This window comes from Thunnus maccoyii, chromosome 22 (genome assembly GCF_910596095.1).
Source record: "Thunnus maccoyii chromosome 22, fThuMac1.1, whole genome shotgun sequence".
In the NCBI taxonomy this organism is placed as follows: domain Eukaryota; kingdom Metazoa; phylum Chordata; class Actinopteri; order Scombriformes; family Scombridae; genus Thunnus; species Thunnus maccoyii.
Genome location: NC_056554.1, coordinates 857,426 through 880,531, shown reverse-complemented (window position 1 = coordinate 880,531; position 23,106 = coordinate 857,426). Strand labels below are relative to the sequence as shown.

At 38.8% G+C, this 23,106-nt stretch overlaps 1 protein-coding gene across 3 annotated transcripts in view; it reads left to right on the top strand.

Moving 5' to 3' along the window:
* The window catches only part of mtm1 (myotubularin 1), a 34,386-nt gene that overhangs the window by 1,341 nt on the left and 9,939 nt on the right, over window positions 1-23,106 (top strand). For all 3 annotated transcript variants that reach the window (XR_006093446.1, XM_042400847.1, XM_042400846.1), the window contains exons 2-15: window positions 10,258-10,339; window positions 11,054-11,126; window positions 12,691-12,785; window positions 13,702-13,812; window positions 15,903-16,004; window positions 18,620-18,703; window positions 18,788-18,937; window positions 19,547-19,732; window positions 20,681-20,863; window positions 20,988-21,143; window positions 21,360-21,407; window positions 21,583-21,675; window positions 22,117-22,230; window positions 22,326-22,502. Coding sequence is in view for 2 of the 3 variants with exons in the window: in XM_042400847.1 (XP_042256781.1) it covers window positions 10,283-10,339; window positions 11,054-11,126; window positions 12,691-12,785; window positions 13,702-13,812; window positions 15,903-16,004; window positions 18,620-18,703; window positions 18,788-18,937; window positions 19,547-19,732; window positions 20,681-20,863; window positions 20,988-21,143; window positions 21,360-21,407; window positions 21,583-21,675; window positions 22,117-22,230; window positions 22,326-22,502 (1,629 nt within the window). In the remaining variant the exon portion in view is untranslated. The remainder of the gene's footprint in view (window positions 1-10,257; window positions 10,340-11,053; window positions 11,127-12,690; window positions 12,786-13,701; window positions 13,813-15,902; window positions 16,005-18,619; window positions 18,704-18,787; window positions 18,938-19,546; window positions 19,733-20,680; window positions 20,864-20,987; window positions 21,144-21,359; window positions 21,408-21,582; window positions 21,676-22,116; window positions 22,231-22,325; window positions 22,503-23,106) is intronic.

The following is a 23,106-nucleotide window of genomic DNA, read 5'->3' as shown; positions in this document are numbered from 1 at the left end:
ATAACATTTTAGATTTGTGACAGCCAACATTAATCCTTCACACATTCCCACAGAAAGCATATAAACCAGATAGTAATGTTAAAATGAACTAGAAGTAATATTAACCTTACTGGGATAATGTTACATTAATGTTAGCTTGCTTTTTTACAAATGTGGATTTGCTGCCTGTATGTTTTTTCTTAGTCTGTTCAGCTGTTTTGTTTCCACTTGTCATCTAATTTTTAATGGACTTCAGCAGAACTAAATCGATAAATCCGATACTTTTTTCCTTCACCACGAAGACTACAGTTACGGTAGTTTGCACAAAGTCAAGAGGTTGTGATATGTAGCACAACAAGCTAGCAAAGTTCCCGCGCATGCTCATGCTCAGTAGCGTTTGCCTTACACAGAACTACTCTCCTGAGACTGAAAATGTGATCACTGTTATTAGTCTTTGGAGCCAATTCTAAACAAACTACCATAATAGTCTTTGTGGTAAAGGAACATGTCACCCAGTGCAACACTCATGTGTTTTTAATACTTTTTGGACAACAACAGATAAATACGATATATCAGGCTTTGGATAAGCACACCCATACTTCATTTCTGGTTGTGCAAACATGAGACTTGTTGACAGTGAGAACAATAAAGAAAATTGCCAGCCTAATTCTTTAATGTTACTGAAATGCATATTAGTGCAGCAAGTCAAACAGCTAAATTAAAGATATTTTTGGGTGGTGGAGGATACTGTGTTACTAATTGTTACTAATCAGGAGCAGACAAAGTATAGTTTGTCCAGCAAAGAGCACTAACAAGTTCATTTTTATACTGTAAAATGTCACGCTACATTCAGTACTAGTGAAAAGTGTGGACACACCTTCTCATTCAAGGATATATCTTTATTTTTACTATTTTTTTTACATTGTAGACCAACACTGAAGACATCAAAACTATGAAATAATACACATGGATTTATGTAGTAAACAAACTAAAATAGTTAAAAATAGTTTCATACTTAAGTTCCTCCAAGTAGCTCAATGACAGCTTTGCACACTATTGGCATCTTAACCAGCATTTTAGTCACAGTTCTTAAAGCCCAAATTTTATGTTTATGTTAAAAAGAAGTATCAGCTTATATAAGCTTTTTAATATTAATTTATATTATTTTAATATTTTAAACTGGCAACTGTCTGTTCAGCCTGCTCAGGTGATTACCCAGGCTGCACAGCCTGTACTCAGGGTTGGGTATTTTTTCCAATTTTTTGATACCCTCGTGGATATATCAATACCAAAATTATACTTTTGGATACCTCACTTTGAGGAATATAAAAGTACAAACAATTATATTTCTATTCAATAAAACTTTGCATCAAATGCATCAGTGTTGAATGTTTTCTCAACACAAGCAGCCATAAAAGAACATTTCTTTAATAACATGCAGTCTAAAATGAACAAAAAATATGAAAGACATTTAATAATTCAAACTTATGGTACATGACAGTTTTCATTACTCAGTGCTCCAGCTTCATTTGGGTCTGCACCAAAAAGCACAATATTTAGGTTCAATAACCAGCCTGAAGTAAAAGTACCTAAAATACAGGAAGCTGGATCAGGGCGGCAATTCTCATTTTCCACCAAGCTTCAGATCCACCAGACTATTATTAGTGAACATAGGTTTTAACATCAAGCTGCACACACAAGCCTTCACAGAAAGAGGAACCATTCACTGCTGCTAGTTTCATATACTTAATGCCACTTTTACTGCATCTGTTTTTGAATTTCTTGATCATGGTAGGGTGCGCAGCTCTCCTTTTGGAGTTGGCCAGAGCAAATTCACAGGACTTATGGGGTAGATTGTAGCTTTAATTAGTCAGCTAAAGCCAGTGATTGTCAATGACTGACGGTCAGTGACCCTGTGCCGGTCCGTACAGTGTTGGTTACCGAGCCTCAAACATGTTATCTGACAAGAACAGACATCACCTATTCATTCCTGCCACTAATCGCCTTGCTATCTTGGTAGCACGAGCAATAACACAAGGTCAGAGTACTTGATGTGAAGAATGATGGTGTGTTTCTACACCGTATCAGCCACAAAAACAACATTACAGAATACTGGATAAAGAACAACACCCTTTATTTTGATTATCTGATAACAATCATTCCACATTATGACTGATTAGTTGTGAAGAAAAACTCTCAAATTTCATTAATATCTATTAATTTTTTATAAATGTGTTCTTGGCATCTGTAGCCTAATAAAATTGATTAAAGGAGAAGTCCACTGACTTTCCATCAGTGTGTATTTCTAGGTGTTAGGGGATAGGGGTGGGTACCAAACTAGGTACTTTTAAGGGTACCGACCAAACTGCATCAGTACCACCAAGTACCCATTCAAGTTAGATCAATCAGTGCCATATTTCAGTACCTTGAGACAGGGTTGTGTTGTAAATTCAAATAAATATTGATAATATTTCTTATCAGCGTTTTGTAAAATCCCTCATAGTTTATGGACACACATGCACCTGAAATTTCTCTCGTGTGTTCCTGTTTGTACTTCCAGATATCAGCCTTATTTCACTGTTTTTTGATTGCTTTCAGCAGTATTGGAGCTGTGCTAAATTATTGCCAATGAAAACATTTCCTGTTGCTGCTGCTTCGTATTAAAGGTTTTCCACTGACAAATTAACAGAAGGCTTTTATTGTGAAGAACTTATAGCAAAATAAATGTATTTATCTCTGAGTTAGCAGAGCTTTGTTAGCGGTGCTATTCTTCAGTAAAAACGAGTCAACACAACAAGATCTAGAGATATTTGGAGCGCTTTGTTCAGTGAATTAGTTAGAAATACTGCAGAGAGGAAGAGAAACAGAAACAGCCACATTGAGATGTTTGATGAAGAGCTGTAGATCACAGGCAAACAATGCATTCCCAACAGGTAGCCTGAACAACTTATTTTACCTTGTTTATTATTAATTTATTATATACTCTTGTTTACTTTATAGAACACAATGTTCTAAATAAATAACAATGTTGAAATTGAAAAGTTTTCAATTATTTTTTATAACTAAAATTCAATTTTTGTTATTACAGAGTAAAGCACTGAAAAAAGGTACCATTGGGTACCGATACTGAATTCCAGGTACCAGTTCTGGTATTGGTTCAAATATGAACAATACCCAACCCTGGATGGGGAGTTCTACTCAATATATGAAAAAAGTAGTATAAAGGTGCTGAGTTTAGCACCGTCAAGTTAGGCTAACCCATTGTTGCTAACTTTGGAGCTAACCCCTTTCATTTTTCCAGCAGTTGGGGAAACAACAGATGAGACTTTTCTTGGTCTTGACAAGCTGCATCATTTATTAACTGACACACTGTAGGCTCTACTGTACACACACATTACGTACTGCCCTATTCCTTAAAAAAGCTACCCTGCAAAGAGTTTCCCAGGCAATGACCACAGACTGTAAAAAATATGGATGTAGTCACCGTGACGTCATTCATTGGTTTGTTAACTGCCATTTTGAAGCCTCGAGCATAGCAATTTGATCATCGCTATCTTGGATTTGACCATCACCATGTTTGATTTTTAGAGCCAGAAGTGACCATATTTGGACAAGAGGGTAGAGCTGACCATAGCACTAGCTGCTAGCTTGGATAGCGTGGTGTATTTACAATTTATGGTTAACAGTGATAATACTAATGCTAATGCTTATTTTCGGTAGCGAAAAACAGGCCTGAAACTGTTAAAACAAAATGCACTCACCGGAAAAACTGAACATCCGACTCCTTAGAGGGTCTTTTATCACAACCAAACACTGAACAAGACCAAAATGTTATAATTAACTTTCATGAACTGAAAACACACGGTGAAATAGGAGCACGCCTGTACTCTGCGAATCTGGTTACACCATGGTTATGTGATGTAATCAACGTTGTCGCCATGGTAGCGACTTGTCAATCACAACGTAGCCACGCCCTAAAGCATATGCTGCTTTATCATCTATTTCACTCTAAATGGAGCCATAATTTACAAAATGAACATCATGATGCATTGAAGAAGACTTGATACCAGTGATTGAGACCATAACCTCATTAGGAAACTGTTTATTGAAGTAATAAATTAAGTGAGAAGTAGGGTCATTTTCTCATAGACTTCCATACAATCGGACTTCTTTTGCAGTCAGTGGAGTCGCCCCCTGATGGCTATTAGAAAGAATGCAGGTTTAAGTTATCTCCGCATTGGCTTCACCTGTCAGACTGGGAGCTACCCGCCTGGCAATGACACAGAGGTTGACTCACATTTTGGAACAGCACTTCACAGAGCCCTCCCCACCCCCCCAACACTATTGATTCCCAAGTGAATGAATATTTAATAATATTAATATTAATATAATATTTGGCATTATTTTTGGCAATAAAAAAAAAGATTTTGGCCTGCCGGGGGTTTTGGTTGACCTGTAATATTATAGGGGAAACACTGAATTACAATGAATTGTAAATAAAGTTTAGTTTCACTTCTCCCTCTGTCCTTACAACTCAATCCCTCACTTTAAGTTTCTGTCTCTCTCTCCTACTCAAAACTCTCCTTGCTTCAGACCAGACAGGCTCATCATGATACATGTATCACTAAGTACTATTTCTAAACACCTCAAGAGTGAGCTTTTGAACTCTTTTGAACTAGAATATAATGAATGAACTTATTAGTAAATGCTGACACATCAGTTCGATTAAATGCATAATGCATTTGCATTCTAAAAATGTGATTCAGCATTTTCCAAGTTAAATTTTCTGTCCATGTTCTGTTTGTTGACCTGAAATCATCATAGTTCAGAATGAAGGCTGACAGTATGGGTTTGCCTAGAGAGTGGCTGTGTACTAGACAAGGCAAGGTAATTTTATTTATATAGCAACAATCAGACACAAGGCAATTCAAGGTGCTTTTCAAGGGCATAGAAATACATTGAAAAATGACATTAAGATTGCATTTAAAAGACATTAAAAACAAGAAAGCAAAAAGACAAAAATGCATTTGAAAAGACAAACAAAAACAAGCAAAGTTATGCATTTAATTTACTGGAAAGCCTCAGAAAACAATGTTTTAAGCTCTTATTTATATGAGCTGGCAGTTTTAGCAGATATTCAAGAAGCTTGTTCCATAGGTTGGGAGCATAGAAACTAAAAGCTGCTCATCTTGCTTGGTTTTGATCCTGGGAACACTAAGTAAACCTATCCCAGATGAACTACGGGGTCTGGGGGCTTCATAATGTACAAGCAAATCAGAAATGTATTTGGGCCCGAGACCATTTAGTGCTTTATAGATTAGTAATGAGATTTTAAAGTCTGTCCTTTAACACATAGGAAGTCAGTGCAGTGATTTAAGGACCGGTGTAATGTGCTCCATTTTCTTGGTGTTAGTGAGGACTCGTTCTGAATGAGCTGCAGCTGTCTGACTGATTTTACAATAGTCTAGCCTGCTGAAAAGAAACACATGAACTAGTTTTTCTGTATCTTGTGTAGATGAAAATCAGTTGCTATGCTTTTAGGGTGGTTGCAGGCTGATTTTGTAATTGTTTTTATGTGGCTGTTGAAATTTAGGTCTGAGTCCATAAATACACCAAGATTTATAGCTTGATTTGTAGGTTTTACTATCATGGAGTCAAGGTGAGCACTGACTTTTAATCTTTCTTGTTTGGAGCCAAAAATAGTTATTTCAGTTTTTTCTGAGTTCAGTTGTAGAAAATTCTGGCACATCCACTCATTGATTTTGTCAATGCACTTATTTAGCAAATGTAAGGGACTGTAGTCATGTGGTGACACTGCTGTGTAGAGTTGTGTGTCATCTGCATAAGTATGGTAAGAAATGTTATAATGTTCCATAATCTGAGCAAGGGGGAGCATTGAATAGAAGAGGTTTGTAAATGGATCCCTTGAGGAACTCTGTTTGCTGAGATTCATAATTACCAATGGATACAAAGTAATTCCTATCTTGTAAATATGATTTGAACCAATTAAATGCGGTACCAGAGAGTCCCACCCACTTTCCAGTCTTTCCAGTCTATCAAGCAGTATCTTATGGTCAACCACGTTGAACGTTGCGCTGAGATCAAGTAATACCAAAACCCAAAGATTTTGGACGCATCACTGCTCAGATGAATGTCGTTTAAGACTTTCATAAGTGCAGTCTCTGTGCTGTGCTGTGGTTGAAATCCAGACTGAAAAACATTGAAGAAATTGTTTCATGCTAAGAAAGCACTGAGTTACTGAAAAACGACCTTCTCAATGATCTTTCCTAAGAAAGGTAGTCTGTATATGGCCCTGTAGATATTTATCAGTGAGGCATCCAGATTAGTCTTTTTATAAAGCAGTTTAATAACTGTGGTCTTCAGGGCCCTTTGAAATAGGCCCGACTGAAGAGAATATTGACTATCTGTAGTACATCTGATGCTGTGTAGTTAAAAACATTTTTAAAAAAAGCTTGTAGGCAGCATGTCAAGGCTGCAGGTAGTAGGTCTAAGGTGTTGGACAATTTCTGTCAGGGTTGCATAGTCTAGGGGGTGAAAATGTGCCAAATTAACTAGAGTGGTTTTACGCTGAGGCATTGACAACATAGCCATTTTGCCTGAATAGCACTTGACTGTTTGCCTTATAAAAAAAAAAAAAAAAAAAAGCTGCAAAGTCATTGCATGACTTGGTGGACAGCAGTTCAGGAGGGACTGATGCTGAGGTGTCAGTTTTTCTGCAACAGTAAATAAGGTGTTTGTATTATTATTTTATGAATAATCTCAGAGAAAAAGGACTGCCTTGCCCTTTTTAGTGCCAGTTTATAGTTGCAAAGTCTCTCTTAAGAGATGTTATAATGATTTTGGAGTTTGGTTTTTCGTCACCTACGTTCCACACCCTCTTTTTTTGAGATTTTACTAGCTTTTTTCTCATCAGAGACAACTTTGATCTTCGTGGGGGCAATGATATCGATAACATTTATAACTTTAGAGCTAAAGCTGTCCACAAGATCATTGACAGGAGCTGAAGGCAGAGCTGGTGTGGGTGTAAAAGCCTGGGTGAAAAATATACAGGTGTTTTTGTTGACATAGCGTTTTCTGATTACCTCTGTCTTAATTCTGCTGGTGTCAGCAAAGATGGTCATTTTAAAGAAACCACAGTAATGATCAGAAAGGACAACATCAGTCACCACAACCTCAGAAATATGTAGACCCTTGGAAATAACTAGATCCAGAATATGTCCCTTATTAGCCTATGTGTTGAGTTTGCTGGGAAAGTCCAAAGTTGTCCGGGATTTAGGACTGCCATCTTTGGGATTATCAGTATAAATGTTAAAATAACCCACTTTGACAACACGGTCGAAATCAATATGCATGGCAGACAGCAGTTCAGCAAAATCATCAAAAAAGTGTGCATTATATAGATGCACGCATATATAGATGGTGACTAATATTGCTCAACAGGAGGAACTAAAGCGCAACACGTTCAGAAGAGCTGAACATCCCATATGACAACTGTCTACACTGACAGCATTTAATAAAGTGGCTACTCCATCTCCTTTCCTAAGCGCCCTAGCCTCATTGATAAAACAGAAGTTTGGGGGAGATGATTCAATGAAGGCCACTGCACCATTGTATTCATTCAACCAAGTTTCAGTTAAAAACATAAAATCAAGGTTTTTCTTAGTAATAAAATCATTAATTAGTAGAGACTTGCCAGCCAGAGACCTGATATTTAATGAAGCTATTGGAAGCATTGTCTGACACAGTCTGTGGCGGGCAAATTGTTAGTTAAAATGCGTGATCCCAGGCCATTGGGGTGGACCACTGACTGTATATAAATATGGACGTCATGACAGCTCCCCAAAGGTGAAGCCAAAATAGCTCGATAGGTAGTATAGGTCACTGCCTCCATATTAGTGGATGGGACATGAGCCACACAAAAATATCAAAGTATATGTCAAAAACATTTTTCCCCAGAAATTTTAGGTAGATTTTATCACACTGATATTTGTCCAAGTGCTCATTTTTTCTGATAAGTTTGTATAGTTAGTTATTAGGTATTTGACAAAATAAAAAAGGGATGTGAGGTCATGATTGACAGCTGTGACAGCTGCTCTCAAACATCCATCAGGCAGCGGGACAGCTGAGGGTGTGTGTCCTGCGGGCCGTCATCCCACCGGACTCTACTTTGCGGACTCTGGCTCCAAATGACATGACACAAGCAAGATGGCAGCTCCCAGAAAGGAGAAGTTTAGGTCTCACTTTTGCATAGCGGTAGGAAGTGGAGACGCGTCATCCATCTTTGTATACATCCCGTCAGAAGAAAGCTGGGCTTTTCCAGAAGAGGTTAAAATTGTTGATAAAAGTTACATTGTGGGCTGTGCAGGTTAACTGCAGCCAGCTGTGGAGGCTAAGAGTGTGGCTAAAACAACCCTCGCCATGGTTGAATGAGGGAGGAGGCCAGTACAAGGGCTAAAAGTGCATAATAACTGTTTAATGACCAGTTAAAGAGGTTAGCAGCTGCTAGCATGGAGGGCTCAGGCACTTACATGCTCCAACCCAGAGCCCACAGTGTTGATATGGTAATATCACATGTGACCCATAGAAAGGACATCGAGCATAGAAACTTACCGACACAGGCCCAACAAAAGGACCCGCTGCAGAAATTAGGCTTCGATTGGCAGTTGGTAGCGTCTTGACACCTGGTGTCTAACAGTCATTAGAAAGCTGAGAGTAGAAAACAAAAACAAGCTCAAAAGGAATAAGACGGTATAAAATACAAGAATAAAAGTCACGATGTAGTGTAAGAAATGAATGATTATTTGGTTTAATAAAAGGCAGCGGCAAATAGAAAAGTCTTCAGTCTTGATTTAAAAGAACTGAGAGTTGCAACAGACCTGCAGTTTTCTGTGAGTTTGTTCTAGATATGTGGTGCATAAAAAGTGAGCGCTGCTTCTCTATGTATAGCTTAAAGTCCGATGACTAAAATCTAGGGGTGCAATGGATCACAAAACTCGTGGTTCGGATCGTATCATGGATTTGAGTCACGGGTCGGATCATTTGTCGAATCCGCAAAAAATAAAAAAATAAATAAAAAAAGGGGGAGACAATTAAAACTTTGCTTTCCATATATTCTGCAAAACACTTTTGCAAGGAACTTTTGCCCATGGTCTTAAATGAAAACAACATTCGAAATGTCCAATGTTTAAATAAAATCTCAGAATATATAAAATATTCAGTACTCAAATGTTAAACTAAAGTGCAACATGTTAGTGAATGAAAAAATAGCCTGTATCCACATCATCAAAACTTGATAACTTGCAAACATGAACACACGTCCTGTAGCTTAGCTTGTTGAGCGAGCCACCAAACAAACATTCACTGGGGACAAGTGCACCGCTAACGTCATGTAGCCTGGTTAAAAGGGAGCCAGCTTCATGACACAAGAAATCCTGAGTTACCTGGCTAACCTTCTGCCCTCACTTCATGACACATTCTCTGGTTCCCATGAAGAAGAGTGTTTCCTGTAGACTGCTGGGTAGTGTTCCACCATGTGTCTTTACCATTATTCATTTTCCGAAAGATGATAAAAGGATTTATTTTTCTTTTAGAAGTGCAGAGCTTGAATGACTGAAATGTGTTGCCATGACTACAGTTGAGTGACAACTGAGATGCAGTGTTATGTTGAGATGAGTGTCCCCAGTCACCTGTTACTCACCTTACTTTTTCCTAACTATTGTGTGTACTGCTGGACGCAGTAATTCAATATTAGAAGTGGGCTAGTTAGTTCATTATTGATGATACAAGCTGACGGCACAAGTGGGCTCATTGGTGCTCAAAGAGTTTTTAACCTGACTCATTGGAGTGATATGGATCACTTTGATCTATATGAGCTATTGCTAAATGCAGTTTTGTTTGATTTTGAACTGAAATAGACATAAAGGCAACTTTATGACATCCCTTAAATATATTAAAATGTTAATATCTTTTAACATTGTTTCATTAATTTGTGTACAAATGAATTCCAGAATATTTTTCATACATTTGTGAGCACATATTTTTTCCCCCATGACACCTCCTTACTTTTGTAGTTTCTTCTCTGCAGTTTCCTGTTCGAACTGATATATATACACCTATGAAACATCATTAAAAAGCTAAAAATAACTTGAGTTGCCATCCACCATACATTTCCTGCTGAAGTGTGTCATTCGACTCTTTGAGACCTTGGATTGATGAGTCTGAGTGTGACGCCGCTAACAGTCTCTGTATCTCTCTCAGCCTGAGGAAGCCCCCTCCCTGAGTGATGGCCTCACCAGTCTCCGTCTACAACTCCAACGCCTTGGACAGTCACATCTCCAGTGTAAGTGTGTTAATGTGTATTTGGTATCCGCAGTGGGATTGTGGAACTCTTCTAGTGAGTTCGTTTTTAGATATTTGAGTCTTAAATGAACCAGCTAGTACACTGGTGAAAGCACCAACATGCCACTACAGAGATTCAGTTCCTGGTGGTGCACTGGCAGTGTTTACAGAGTAAGAAGCCAGTGAGGGATCAACTACTGGATGGGCAGGAAATTAACGCTAAAAAAGAACTATTTGCTATAGAGACAGAGCGCAACAAATCATACTCTAAAAACCACACCAACTGGAAGGGAAAACAGTCGGTGCCATAATATGCAACCAAGGCTAAAGCCCCTTCAAATAAATGAATTTAAAAAATCCAAAAAAGGATGAAGAGCAACATCGTCAAATCCAGTAGTTATTCTGCTGAAGTCCTCTCTGTTATGGTCTGCGAGTTCATCTCCTTAAAAAGGAAAAGTTCCATGTTTATGGTGTCTCATCTCACTGGACCCTGAATCTGTCATCATGTGGACCAGCGTGATGCAGGCTTGCTCTTTCTACCCCTTTTTTCTTCCTCTTTGGTACTTAAACTGAAAATGAAAATGAAGCTCTAAGTTTTGCATAAATAGTAAATGATCAGGATTTCATCCCCAGTCCTTCAAAGGAAAAATAGGTTTCAAAGATTCTTCCTTAATATGTGTGTGTGTGTGTGTGTGTGTGTGTGTGTGTGTTGTAGACCTCCAGAGAGTCTCTGAAGATGGAGTTGTTAGCTGATGTGACCCTGTTGCCAGGAGAGGACAGAATAATAGGTGAGTATATACCGCTGTAGCCTTATCAGTTCTATGTTCACATGAACAAATGTCCGATTTACTACTGTTTTGCTAGTGCTATGATCATAGCCAAGTAGTTTAACTCTGAGGCATGTCTGTGTCACAAGAACTACTTGTGCAGCTAGTAGAACCGTGCTCCTATATATCAGTTCGCTTTCAAACTGATGAGTACATTGTCGTACCGTGGGGAGGACAGAGGAGTGGTTGGGGTTATTTTCAAGTTATTTTTTTCTCTCAAAAGAGAGTAGAAAGGTGGGAGACTTAATGAACACAGAGGCAGACTGTTAAGTCAGTAGAGACATGTTGGTGCTGTCTACCTAGCACAGACTAGTGCTGAAAGATGACACCAAATACCAGTTGTCAACTCCAGATTACTTACACTTGATCATAAAGATATTGCCAGATATCAATCAGACAGGTGAGACACCTACTGTATGAATTGTACATTCACCTGTGACCTACATATAACACAAAAAATCATAAATGTATTGTGAGAAAAACGTCCACTTCAATTTTAATGTAGGTTGATATATTTGTATTTGATTTACAAGTACAAATTGATTAAAAAAAAAGTAAAAGTATTTTGGTGTTAATTAAAAGTGCTACAAAACTTGAAATGATAAAACAGGCACTGTGTATTGCTGCAGTGGTACATTCTCAGCAGTTAATGGTCTGGTCGTCTGGAAAATTAGAAACCTGAAACCAATTTCCTTAATTACCATTTTCTGAGACACACAGCTTTATTATACTGCGTTCCTCTGAATCTGCTGTGTGTGTGGACTTTATAAGGTAAGTTTAGCTGCAGTTCAGTTGAATTTCTGCTCACTTTCAGAGTCAGAGCAATCAGGTTTAACTTAGCACACAGCTGCATTTAAAACCCCTGAAACTTCCTGTTCAGGTGAACTGTGCTGAAAAACCCCAGTAAAGCTAGTCAGTACCCAGCCCCAGTCATGTGTTGAGAACCTTTAACCACGCAATACCTTTCCTGGCGAGCTGCTCTTAAGTTTGGCTACTTAAAGGAATCTAAAATATGAAACATATTTTTGTTTGTTTATAATAATAGTTTTGATGTCTTCTGTGTTGGTTCTACAATGTAGAAAATAGTAAAAAGAAAAGAAAAATCCTTGAACGAGTAGGTGTGTCCAAACTTTTGACTGGAATTGTACTTACTGCTGGTAAGCCAGCTTAATGTGTTCTCTCAGTAAATTTTATACATGCCAATCAAGATCTCCTGGTGCTGACTGATGTACAGTGATTCCATCTGTAATCACTTTCCATGGGATGTAGTTTGTATCGAGTGAGTCTTTCCTTATTAGTTCTTGCTCTACATGCAGAGTAGATGGTATTTATAGCATCTTTGTATCATATCTCTCTTCTCTTTTTCTGCTTCCTCTTCTCTGCATGTGTCTCAGTGCTTACTAACAATGTTGATAATAATTGAAGAATAGTGTGAGAAAAGGAACCTAATCGGAGTCTGTGTTTGTAAGATCAGATATGAGAGATGATGGGTGCAATAACAAATAAAGTCTCTTTCTATTTGCAGATAAAGATATCATCTACGTCTGTCCGTTCAATGGAGCTGTGAAAGGCAAAGTGTTGATCACCAACTACAGACTCCACTTCAAGAGCTCAGATGCTGTAAGTCTCATTAAACTCATCAAGGGGCCAGTCAGTGGCTCATGATTGTGTGTTTGACACATGGAATCCATCAACTAGTCTACCATCAGTGAGGTTAAATAACATTTCTAACAGCAGCTCTGTGGCACATCTCTCTCTTTGAGATGGTTGTGGTGTTTTTAATATGATGCACTGTTTGGTCTGTCATTACACAGTAAATGGCATATACCGTATTGTGATTATGTATTTCTGGGGATTGTTTTTCTTACACCAGTAATTAACTTCCTCTGCTTTTGACATTTAGTCTTCTCTGCCAGCCTACTCTATAGTCTACTTTACTGAAAGGACTTTGGAAAGCTTTTATACAAGCTTGTCATTCTGAGCTCCATACATTCTAGACTTGACTTGGCATGCATTGTTCAGCCACCTGTATTTTCAGGGAGTTTTTTTATCTACTTTTCAAAACTTATTTAGTACCTGAATTTTTTCTCATTCAGACATTAATAGGCATGCAGTTGACAATCAGTACACGCTGTCAACAGTCATCAGTGATGCCTCACTAGTAAACCTGCATATAACACTGTAATATATGTGAAGGATTTTACTTTTCGGGTGCTTGAGATCCTGTAAAAGTGGTTATATGTTTAAAATATAGTCATCAAATGTCATTAAAATAAAGGTTATAATTTTTAAAAAAAATGTAAAAAGAGAACTTGAAACAACAACGACTTTATCTGGGGTCTAGGTTTGCGGTTTCCCAGATTCTTGCTAAGTTGTAACTTTGTCTCTTGAATACATATGGAGGGGAACAAAGAGAGCATTTCCGATGAATATTCAAAGCATCGTTACTTAGAATTGTATCGGTTGATATAGTTGTTAGCATGCAAGCTTTGTTTATGTGTGTCGTATTTTGTGGGTCACTGACCGTGTGTGACAGGATGTGGCGGTGACGCTGGACGTGCCTCTGGGTGCCATCAGTCGGGTGGAGAAGATGGGTGGGGCGTCAAGCAGAGGAGAAAACTCCTACGGCCTGGATATCACCTGCAAGGTGTGGTGAGAGAGACTGTGTGTTATCCATTCAGTGGTCATATATTTATTTACAGGTATACCTCTGTGCTTTTACCACCTACACACTAAGTAATGGTGGGGACCAGTAACAACAGCCAGATATTAAAGGAATTAATATTTGACTGGTATAGTAGTGAGTACTACATCCCCCTGCAGAAAATAATGATTTTTGAAGACCCTTTTGAAGATGGTTGCTATGACTTCTTGATAACTGGTATACTTGGTAAGTTATTAAATTTCAAAGTCATCCATTGTATTTATATGTGGGACATTGTATACAGTACAAACTCCATTCATATTTCAAAATGCTCAGTATTGCACACTGATCAACTTCACAAATTATCAGTATGATGCCATGTATAGTTAATGTATTATGTGTTACATAATGTATTAAAGTCTATGGAGGCCCATTCAGTCCCATTGTAAATATTTATAACACCTGTATACAGATAGACTCCAATAATGTTTCAGAAATGCTCGGGAATTGCACATTAATCAACTGTGAATAAGTCACTTACTTGTATGGTTTATGACACTGGTTCCCAACCTGGGGGTCCTGACCCCCACTAGGGGTTGCCAAAGTTTCACGGGGATGTAAGAAAACAATGTCTGTGATGAATTGAACTAAACTTGAATTAAATGTTATTGTTATTTTTATTGTAATTTAAGATATAAACTTTCAAAACTCACAAGGATAAGGGTGCGGTGTAGACATGAGCACAAGCCGTATTCACAGAGCCTTCACTCTCTGCTAATAGCCTCACCCTGCATTAGAAAAGTATGCAGTTATAACACCCAAAAGTTAATAGAACAATGGCCAAGCATCAGGGGGAAGAGAACACCGAATGTGTCCATAGAAGCCTATTAAATATGTATGATTAATAGAGAATTGTATAAAAAGTTACTAAAAATATAAGGAAAGCCCATCTCTGATGCACTGCAATAATCACAGGAAATAATCTCCTCAAAATTCATCTAAGGACATCTACTGACTGCAGGCAGAACAAGGCTGAACAATAATGTAGTGTAATGTAAAATAATGAATAAAGACTCACAGCTGTGGGCGGAAAATTAATACAGGGCAAGTATGAAGGGAAAAACAAGTTCACGAACACAGGAGGGAAACACAGAGCAAACAGAAAACCAAAAACCCAGAAAACACGGTAAGTAGGTTCAAGAAAGCCTGAAATGCCAGCAGGCCAAATGCAAACAAAAGAAACACCATGCTACAGAGTTCATGTAAACTCAAAGTCCAAAACACAGATCTGTTCCACTATTCAAAAACAGATACATAACCACTTTGAATGTGAATTCTTGATAGGGCTAAACCTGGCGGCTCAGTGAAACTAGCCTGAGACACATTCACAAAACAATCTGGTAATTTAACAAACATTCTCATACTAAACCAGGTGAAAGTATTTCAGCTTTCACTTCTGTTTGCTCTTCCAATAGCATATTTATTAGGAAGTAGGCAGTTAAATGACTGGACAAAGGTTCATTACAAAGAGCAACAGTATCTCAAGGTGTCCTGAAATATAATCTGGAACTTATCTGTCCCTCTCCCACTCAGTCCAGTCCAACGAACAGGGAAAAAGTCTGAGGGCATCTGGTGGACTGGTGGAGGGATATAGAGCGAGACTTGGACAGAACCAGAACAGTTATTGCGTTCACTATTTTGGTTAGTTGTACAGTTGCCAGTTGTTATGTACTGTTATTATTATGCAATGAATATAAAATGGAATAGTCATAAAATCTGTCAGTTTGTCAGCGGTTGTCAGTTTAATCAATGATAGAATAGGGATCCCTTACAGAAAAAGGTTGGGAACCACTGGTTTATGAGTTGTGTACAATGATGAACTTAAACCTAATGCTGAAGCTCGAAAAGCCTCCATTCTTTCCCATTGCAAATATAACTCAGCCAAGACATTATATTATTATATTATCCTGCCAATCAGCAGCAGTGCATACAGAAATCCTCTAGTTTCGAGTATTATCTTATAATATACCATATGCGTGTATGTTGTGTATGTGTATGTTGATAGTAACATGTTCATCTTCTCTATCCATCAGGACATGAGGAACTTGAGGTTTGCCTTGAAGCAGGAGGGTCACAGCAGACGAGATATCTTCGAGCTCCTCTTCAGACATGCATTTCCTCTCTCACACAGTCTGGTAAGAAAGCCTCGAACTTCTGCTGCCATCTACTGACTGACAGTGTGCTTTCTTGTATCTGTCAAAAAAAGGAGGCTTTAATTTTGGCTGGACCAACGAGTGATTCGTTTAAAAGATGATACACATGTAGCTTCATTTCCTCAGAGAATGCGATAACACGAGTTGGACAATCTGCACAATCTTCACAGTCACCAGATCTCAACCCTATTGAACACCTATGGGAGATTTTTGGACTGACATGTTAGACAGCGCTCTCCCCCACCATCATCAAAACACCAAATGAGGGAATATGAGGGATGGGACAGGCCAGAAATACTAATTTGACACCGGCACAATGTTAAGTAGGCTTCTTGCAGGCGTCCATGATAATTAACAACATATATAGAAGAAGACAGTATGAATTCTCAACTGCTTTCATTGTGGATTTGAGTCGCATCTTGAACACTGGCTGTATTTATAGCAGCAAAAATCATTTCAGTCCACCCAGCACTGGCTGATAAAGGACATTTTTCTGGTCATAGTCATTCTGCATTGGTTTCAATGCCCAGTATTCATGCAAATGCTGCATTCAGAGACGCAGCCCCCTCACACAACATGACACACAGCTACCCACCCACACTACAGCTTCATCTGCTCGCCTAATATTTCTGCATGCTAGATTTGTGTCGGAGCACTTACTTGATGTTCGCCTTCCAACAACCAAACAATGGCTACTTAATGTCTCTGGCAATGAAAATCCCTGTATAAATGCTGGTACAGGATCATTACTTCCAAGCCCTTATTTTTGTAGTTTTATCCATCATTTCTACCAGTTATGATAACTTTAAGTAATTGCTGAGAACTGGGAACACAATGAAACTACTACATTGAAGTCTTACGCAAGCAGTCCGGCGATCAGACAGGTTGGAAACAAACCAATAGCCTATCCATATAATCTAAACCACTGTATTTTGAAGTCAAATTGAAAGTGAAAACACCTAAAATGTTGCTAATAATCCCTCATTTAATAGGAAAACTGTGTCACTACGCTAAGTACAGAAGGTCCAGGTTGAAGCAGGAAGTGGGTCTATGATGGATATTTACAAATTATTACCCTAATTTGACCGTTCACCTATGGTTTCACGTCAGTATAAGTTTGTCTAACCAGCCTGTCTGATCATCTGACTGCTTGTGTTTCTTGACTTGTCTACGTGTTTTTAGTGATGTCACAGTGTTCTCAACTCTCAGCTATTAACTTGGTGAGGAACTGTATCTATGTGGCTACTGATACATACAGAGCCCGGAAGGTGACATGTACGTAATTTTTTTTTTTTTTTTATAAAACACGCATGCGTTTTATAACTTGCACGCGCACTTTAAGTAAGTTGCACGCGCATGTTAAGGAAGTTGTACCCACACTTAGTAAATTGCATTTCAGTGCTCAGTTAGTGCCTTCACATCATAGGTGTGCCAGCGCTATGTAATACACAACTACTATTTGTGTACCTTACCATTTTCTGAAGTGAAAAAAAGACGCCCATGTCACCCCCCAGGCTCTGTAGATATGACCTACATTACACACAGTTAGCCACGGAACAAGCAGACAAACACCCTGATGACACATACAGATTCAAACACTGGACATGTGCTGACAGGATACCCTTCATTGTGAATTGAACCTTGAAAAACATCCTAGACTCAAAAGTCGTCCAACGGTGTGACGTGTGAAAGTTGAAAAAGGTTCAGCTTTGATTCCCTTGTGTAAGAGAAGCTCAGAGATGTTTTCTGCCCCAGTCAACTACGTTAAATAAAACAAAAACGGAGGAAAAGCTGATTGTTGCAGTCAGTAAAATTCCCTTTCTATACTAAGTAGCTTTGATGAGCTACCAGGACTTTAATAACTAAGTGTGGACACACATTGCTCAGGAAATGAACTTGTTCATCATTTGCCAGTATAATGACAACATGAGAAATAACTGTCCAATCTGAGCTGAGATAAACACCCACAGGCTTCAGGTTTATGAGAGGCAAGAGACTTTTACCTTTTAAAACAGGAAGCGGAGGAAGAGATGTGTGATATGAGCAATAATTTGTGTCAAAACTTGTACTACTTCTCTGAGCCTGTCACACATATTTTTAGATTCAGTGTTACTTTAACTTCCTGAGGATACCACTCCCTATAACCCCATAACTTTCCTGAGAATCATCATTTCTTCAGTATCAAAGTATCCCAGTGATGCTGATGTACATCCATGGCTAAACAGTAACTACTAATAGCTAATTCAGCACTTTTAATGCAGCCAATTTTTCAAAATGTAAACAAACATCACCACATCACTAATGATGAGAATCTTACATTCCTGAAGCGCTGACAATGTCCTCCATCCACTCATATACACATAGGCTATGTGACCTGTGTTGAAAACCAGTGGACATACAGACAAAAAGTCACTATCACCATTTAAAATTTGCCCAGAGAGTGATGGTAAATGGGAGGCATTGAGGTGGTGCAGATGTCTCAAATTTCACAATGTTCCCACTGCCCTGCTGCGTGGATGTGTGTGTATGTGTGTGGTGCTGCTATACCACCATTATAATCTGTAAATGTCACTTATTTTTCTGTCCCCTCCATCCAGCCTCTCTTTGCATATGTGACTCAGGAGAAGTATGAAGAGAACGGCTGGAACATGTACAAACCCATAGAAGAGTTCAGACGGCAGGTAAGGAGGAAAGGTGTTTTATCTCTGAAAAAGAGCTTCACATTGTTTCAGTCAGTAGCTGATGATGATCATTATCGCCCACAGGGCTTACCTAACAACAAGTGGCGCATTACATTCATCAATAAGAACTATGAGCTGTGTGACACCTACCCCACTGTGTTGGCCGTACCCTTTAAATGTAAAGAGGAGGATCTGAGAAGAGTGGCTGCCTTCAGGTCAAGAGCACGCATACCAGTGAGTGCTTGTTTATTCTGTATGGATCTGTATAACTCTGCACCACAGTATGCATGACTATGCTGTATTGAATTTTTGAGTACAACTTGAAGAATTTGTGGACAGTTTTTGTTTAAAGACATGGTTAATGTTATTCTACCTTTTAATTAATCATAAAAGTCCAGAATCACTAATAAATTGATCATACTAATAAGTATTGTCTGTTTAGAGACATTCTAACATTTGGTCAATCAGAAGTCTGTTTGGATAGTTTTTTTCTGACTTGGGCCAAGACAGATCTTGCCTCCAGGCTGCATCCAAGTAGAATAGATAAACCCTGATTTGGTGATGAAACATACCTCACGTAATGATGTGACTGTGGACCACTCAAACTACACAAAGTCACATTTATGTGTTGTTCAATTTGATATTTTGAATATTTTTTATTCAGTCATTCATGCCTGTCATACAAGTTTTTTTTAAGACTTTATTGCTATTAAAAGCTACCTGACAGTGACTCCATGTCCTACAGTATATCTGAAAAGATGTAATATAATTTGATATTATTTCAGTATTTCCATCTCTGTCAGGTCCTGACTGACATCCCTAACTTGTGCCTTGTGCCTTTAGGTTCTATCATGGATCCACAGGGAGAACCAGGCAGTAATCGTCCGCTGCAGTCAGCCTCTGGTCGGTATGTCTGGTAAAAGGAACAAAGACGACGAACGCTACCTTGACATGATCAGGGAGGCAAACGACACCACCAAGCTCACCATCTATGATGCTCGGCCCAGCGTCAACGCCGTGGCCAACAAGGTCAGTTAGAAATTAAGAGTACAACTAAAGATAATTTCTATCATCCATTAATCTGACAGTTATGCTTTCAATTAATTCATTAATGATTTGTTCTATAAAATGTGAAAAGCTGCTGAAAAATGGTCATCACAGTTTCCCACCGTAAATGTGACATCCTCTTGTTTTGTCCAACCAACAGTCCATAACCCAAAGAGACACTAAGTAGAAGGCTTTTTGTGGATTAATAATAGACAATATACACATAAATATTTGATATCCATCCAGAAAGCTACAACATGAGGGTAAAACCAAAATAAATGCAAAATATCCTAAATATTACCTTTTTACAAAAACATTTTAATGGGAATCTATCTTAAGATATCCTGTTATCAGAGGGGGTTGGACAGGGTTAGGGTTATGGTTAGGTTGTATCTCTGTAAGTAATAGAAACAGGATGTGAAATTAGAAATAAACAAGAACATTAAAAGTTTCAGTACACACAGAACAGAATCAAAAATACCTGTGTTTGCAGACGATACCATTTTCTTTTTGTCAAATCTCTCAAATTGATGAATGCACTTATCGTTTCACAGCATTAGTGAGAATGTTGGATCATGCTGCACATTTTCTGCCCTACTGGCAACAGGCCCTCATCATCTCCACTTCAGTCAGGAATTGGATGGAGGAGAGCATATTTCCTAATGATTTTTCTGCCCCCCTGAACTTCCAGCATAGCCATCAGGTCAAAACATCCCCTTGACCAACATTTTGGTTCATGACAAGTTTCTCAAAAAACATGTTTATGTTCCTCTAGACAATTAATCCAAGTGTTTGTGACCACATTTTTCCTCTAGCACCTCAACTTGTACTAGTAAGCAGATTGCCGTGACAGGACATACTTACTTTTTAAGATCTGAACACTTAAGGTTTTTTGCATTATTTTTTTATCTTGACATCTTTGCCATCCAGGCCACAGGAGGAGGATACGAAGGTGATGAGTACCAAAATGCAGAGCTCGTCTTCCTGGACATCCAGAATATCCACGTCATGAGGGAATCCCTGAAGAAACTCAAAGACATTGTCTATCCCAACGTGGAAGAATCCCATTGGTTGTCCAGCCTAGAGTCTACACACTGGCTAGAACATGTTAAGGTAAGAAAAGGAGTTTGACTTTGTGTGTTTGTTTTACTTCTTTACTTAATTAATTTGCTTAAAGGCTTCGTCTATATGATGCTGTTTTGTGTGTGTGTGTGTGTCTGTGTGTGTGTGTGTGTAGCTGGTGTTGTCAGGAGCCATCCAGGTAGCAGACAAGGTTTCCAGTGGAAATTCAGTGGTGGTTCACTGCAGTGACGGCTGGGACAGAACTGCTCAGCTCACCTCTCTGGCCATGCTGATGCTGGACAGTCACTACCGCACTCTCAGAGGATTCCAGGTCAGTTATGTGACACATTATGTTAGGAACCTGCTCATCCACACCACAGATAAAAGGTTGTTGGGTCGTTAAAGCCGAACCATGCAACACAATTGCAGCCAAATTACATCTAGGTCATCTGGATTTTAGAATAAAGTTTTAGTGAAATTGGTGGACAAAATATCAAAAGATTACAATAAGCCAAATGTGATGATCTCACTTTTTGTGTCATTTTAGGTGCTAATTGAGAAGGAATGGATCAGCTTTGGGCACAAGTTTGCCTCAGTAAGTAACATTTTGGTTAATCTTGTCTGTAGCGTCATCTAATTCAGTTTGTTTTTATATTAATCCATATTCAATACTGTCAGATATTATAAAGCAATGTAAAAATGATTCTCTTTGTTATTTTCACAAGAAATGGCACCTCATTTGATGTGTGTGTGTGTGCCTGTGTGTACAGAGGATAGGTCACGGTGACAAGAACCACGCAGATCAGGACAGATCACCCATCTTTGTTCAGTTCATTGACTGTGTATGGCAGATGACTAAACAGGTATGTTGAACACATCTGAATCATCCAGCTGTACTGATGCGGGAACATAACCTCAGAGGCATTTGCATCATTTGTCACTCAGTAGCTGTAAAAAAGAGATTACCTGAGCAGGATTCCCCACATACTTGGCACATTTTTGCTTGAGCTAGAAATACAAGTTTGATTTGTTCAAGTCATGTGTGACAAACATATAAATGTTTCAGTCCCTGATATTCCCCATATCCACATGTCCTTCATGCTCACTGTTGACGTTTTGAAACTCAGCTGTGTATTTAGGGTGAGGCTACAATGATTTGGTGCCATAACAAAAACTGTCAGTGTATCTCTATGACTACTCCACCTTGGTTATGTGATAAAATATACTTTTCAATTTAATTTAACAAATGAGATCAGAGTGTAAACACAGTAACTAATGAACTCCCTCCCCTCCTCTCCTTTCAGTTCCCCACAGCCTTTGAGTTTAATGAGCGCCTCCTGCTGACAATCCTGGATCATCTCTACAGCTGTCGCTTCGGGACTTTCCTCTACAACTGTGAGAGTGCACGAGACCAGCACGTAAGAAACACTGTTTCCTCTGTGCTACCCTACCTTTCTTTTGTGCACACTTACACCACTTTGATTCTCTATTATTCACACTGTCTATCATGCAGGAGGTGAGGATGAAGACAGTGTCTCTGTGGTCTTTGGTCAACAGTAAGATGGACATTTATTTAAACCCTTTCTACACCCCGGAGTCCGGCAGGGTTCTCTACCCTGTCGCCAGCATGCGCCACCTAGAGCTCTGGGTAACATACTATATCCGCTGGAACCCACGCATACGACAGCAGGTAGGTCTGCCTTTGTGTTTCTCGTAATGTACTGTGACTCAGCCTGGATGGCTGCCCGGGGCCACCAGACCATTCATTCATTGTGTGTCAGTTGGTTTTTAGTTATTTGACACATATTTCATACATACTGTGTAATGCTCTTTATTGGGGCTTCTTACCTGTTTTCATTCATATGGCAGTACTTGCCCAATCTTTGTGAAATTAAAGGTGCAGTCTGTAGGATTTAGTGGCATCTACTAATGAGGTTGCAGATTGCAATCAAATGAATACCCCTCCCTATGGTGGCCACGAAACTTGCGAAAAATGTGAAAGGCCCTCTCTAAAGCCAGTGTTTGATTTGTCCGTTCTGGACTACTGTAAAAATATGATGGTGCAACATCGCAGCCTCCATGGAAGAGGACCAGCTCCCTATGTGGACATAAAGGGCTCATTCTAAGCTAACCAAAAAAACAACAATTCTTATTTTCAGGTCATTAAACACTAATACATACTAATAACATACTTATGAATATATATACCATTTCTGCCAAGTCTGTTCCACTAGATGCCACTAATTTCTACATACTGCACCTTTAATGACAGACTGAGAGTGATGGTATGGTTT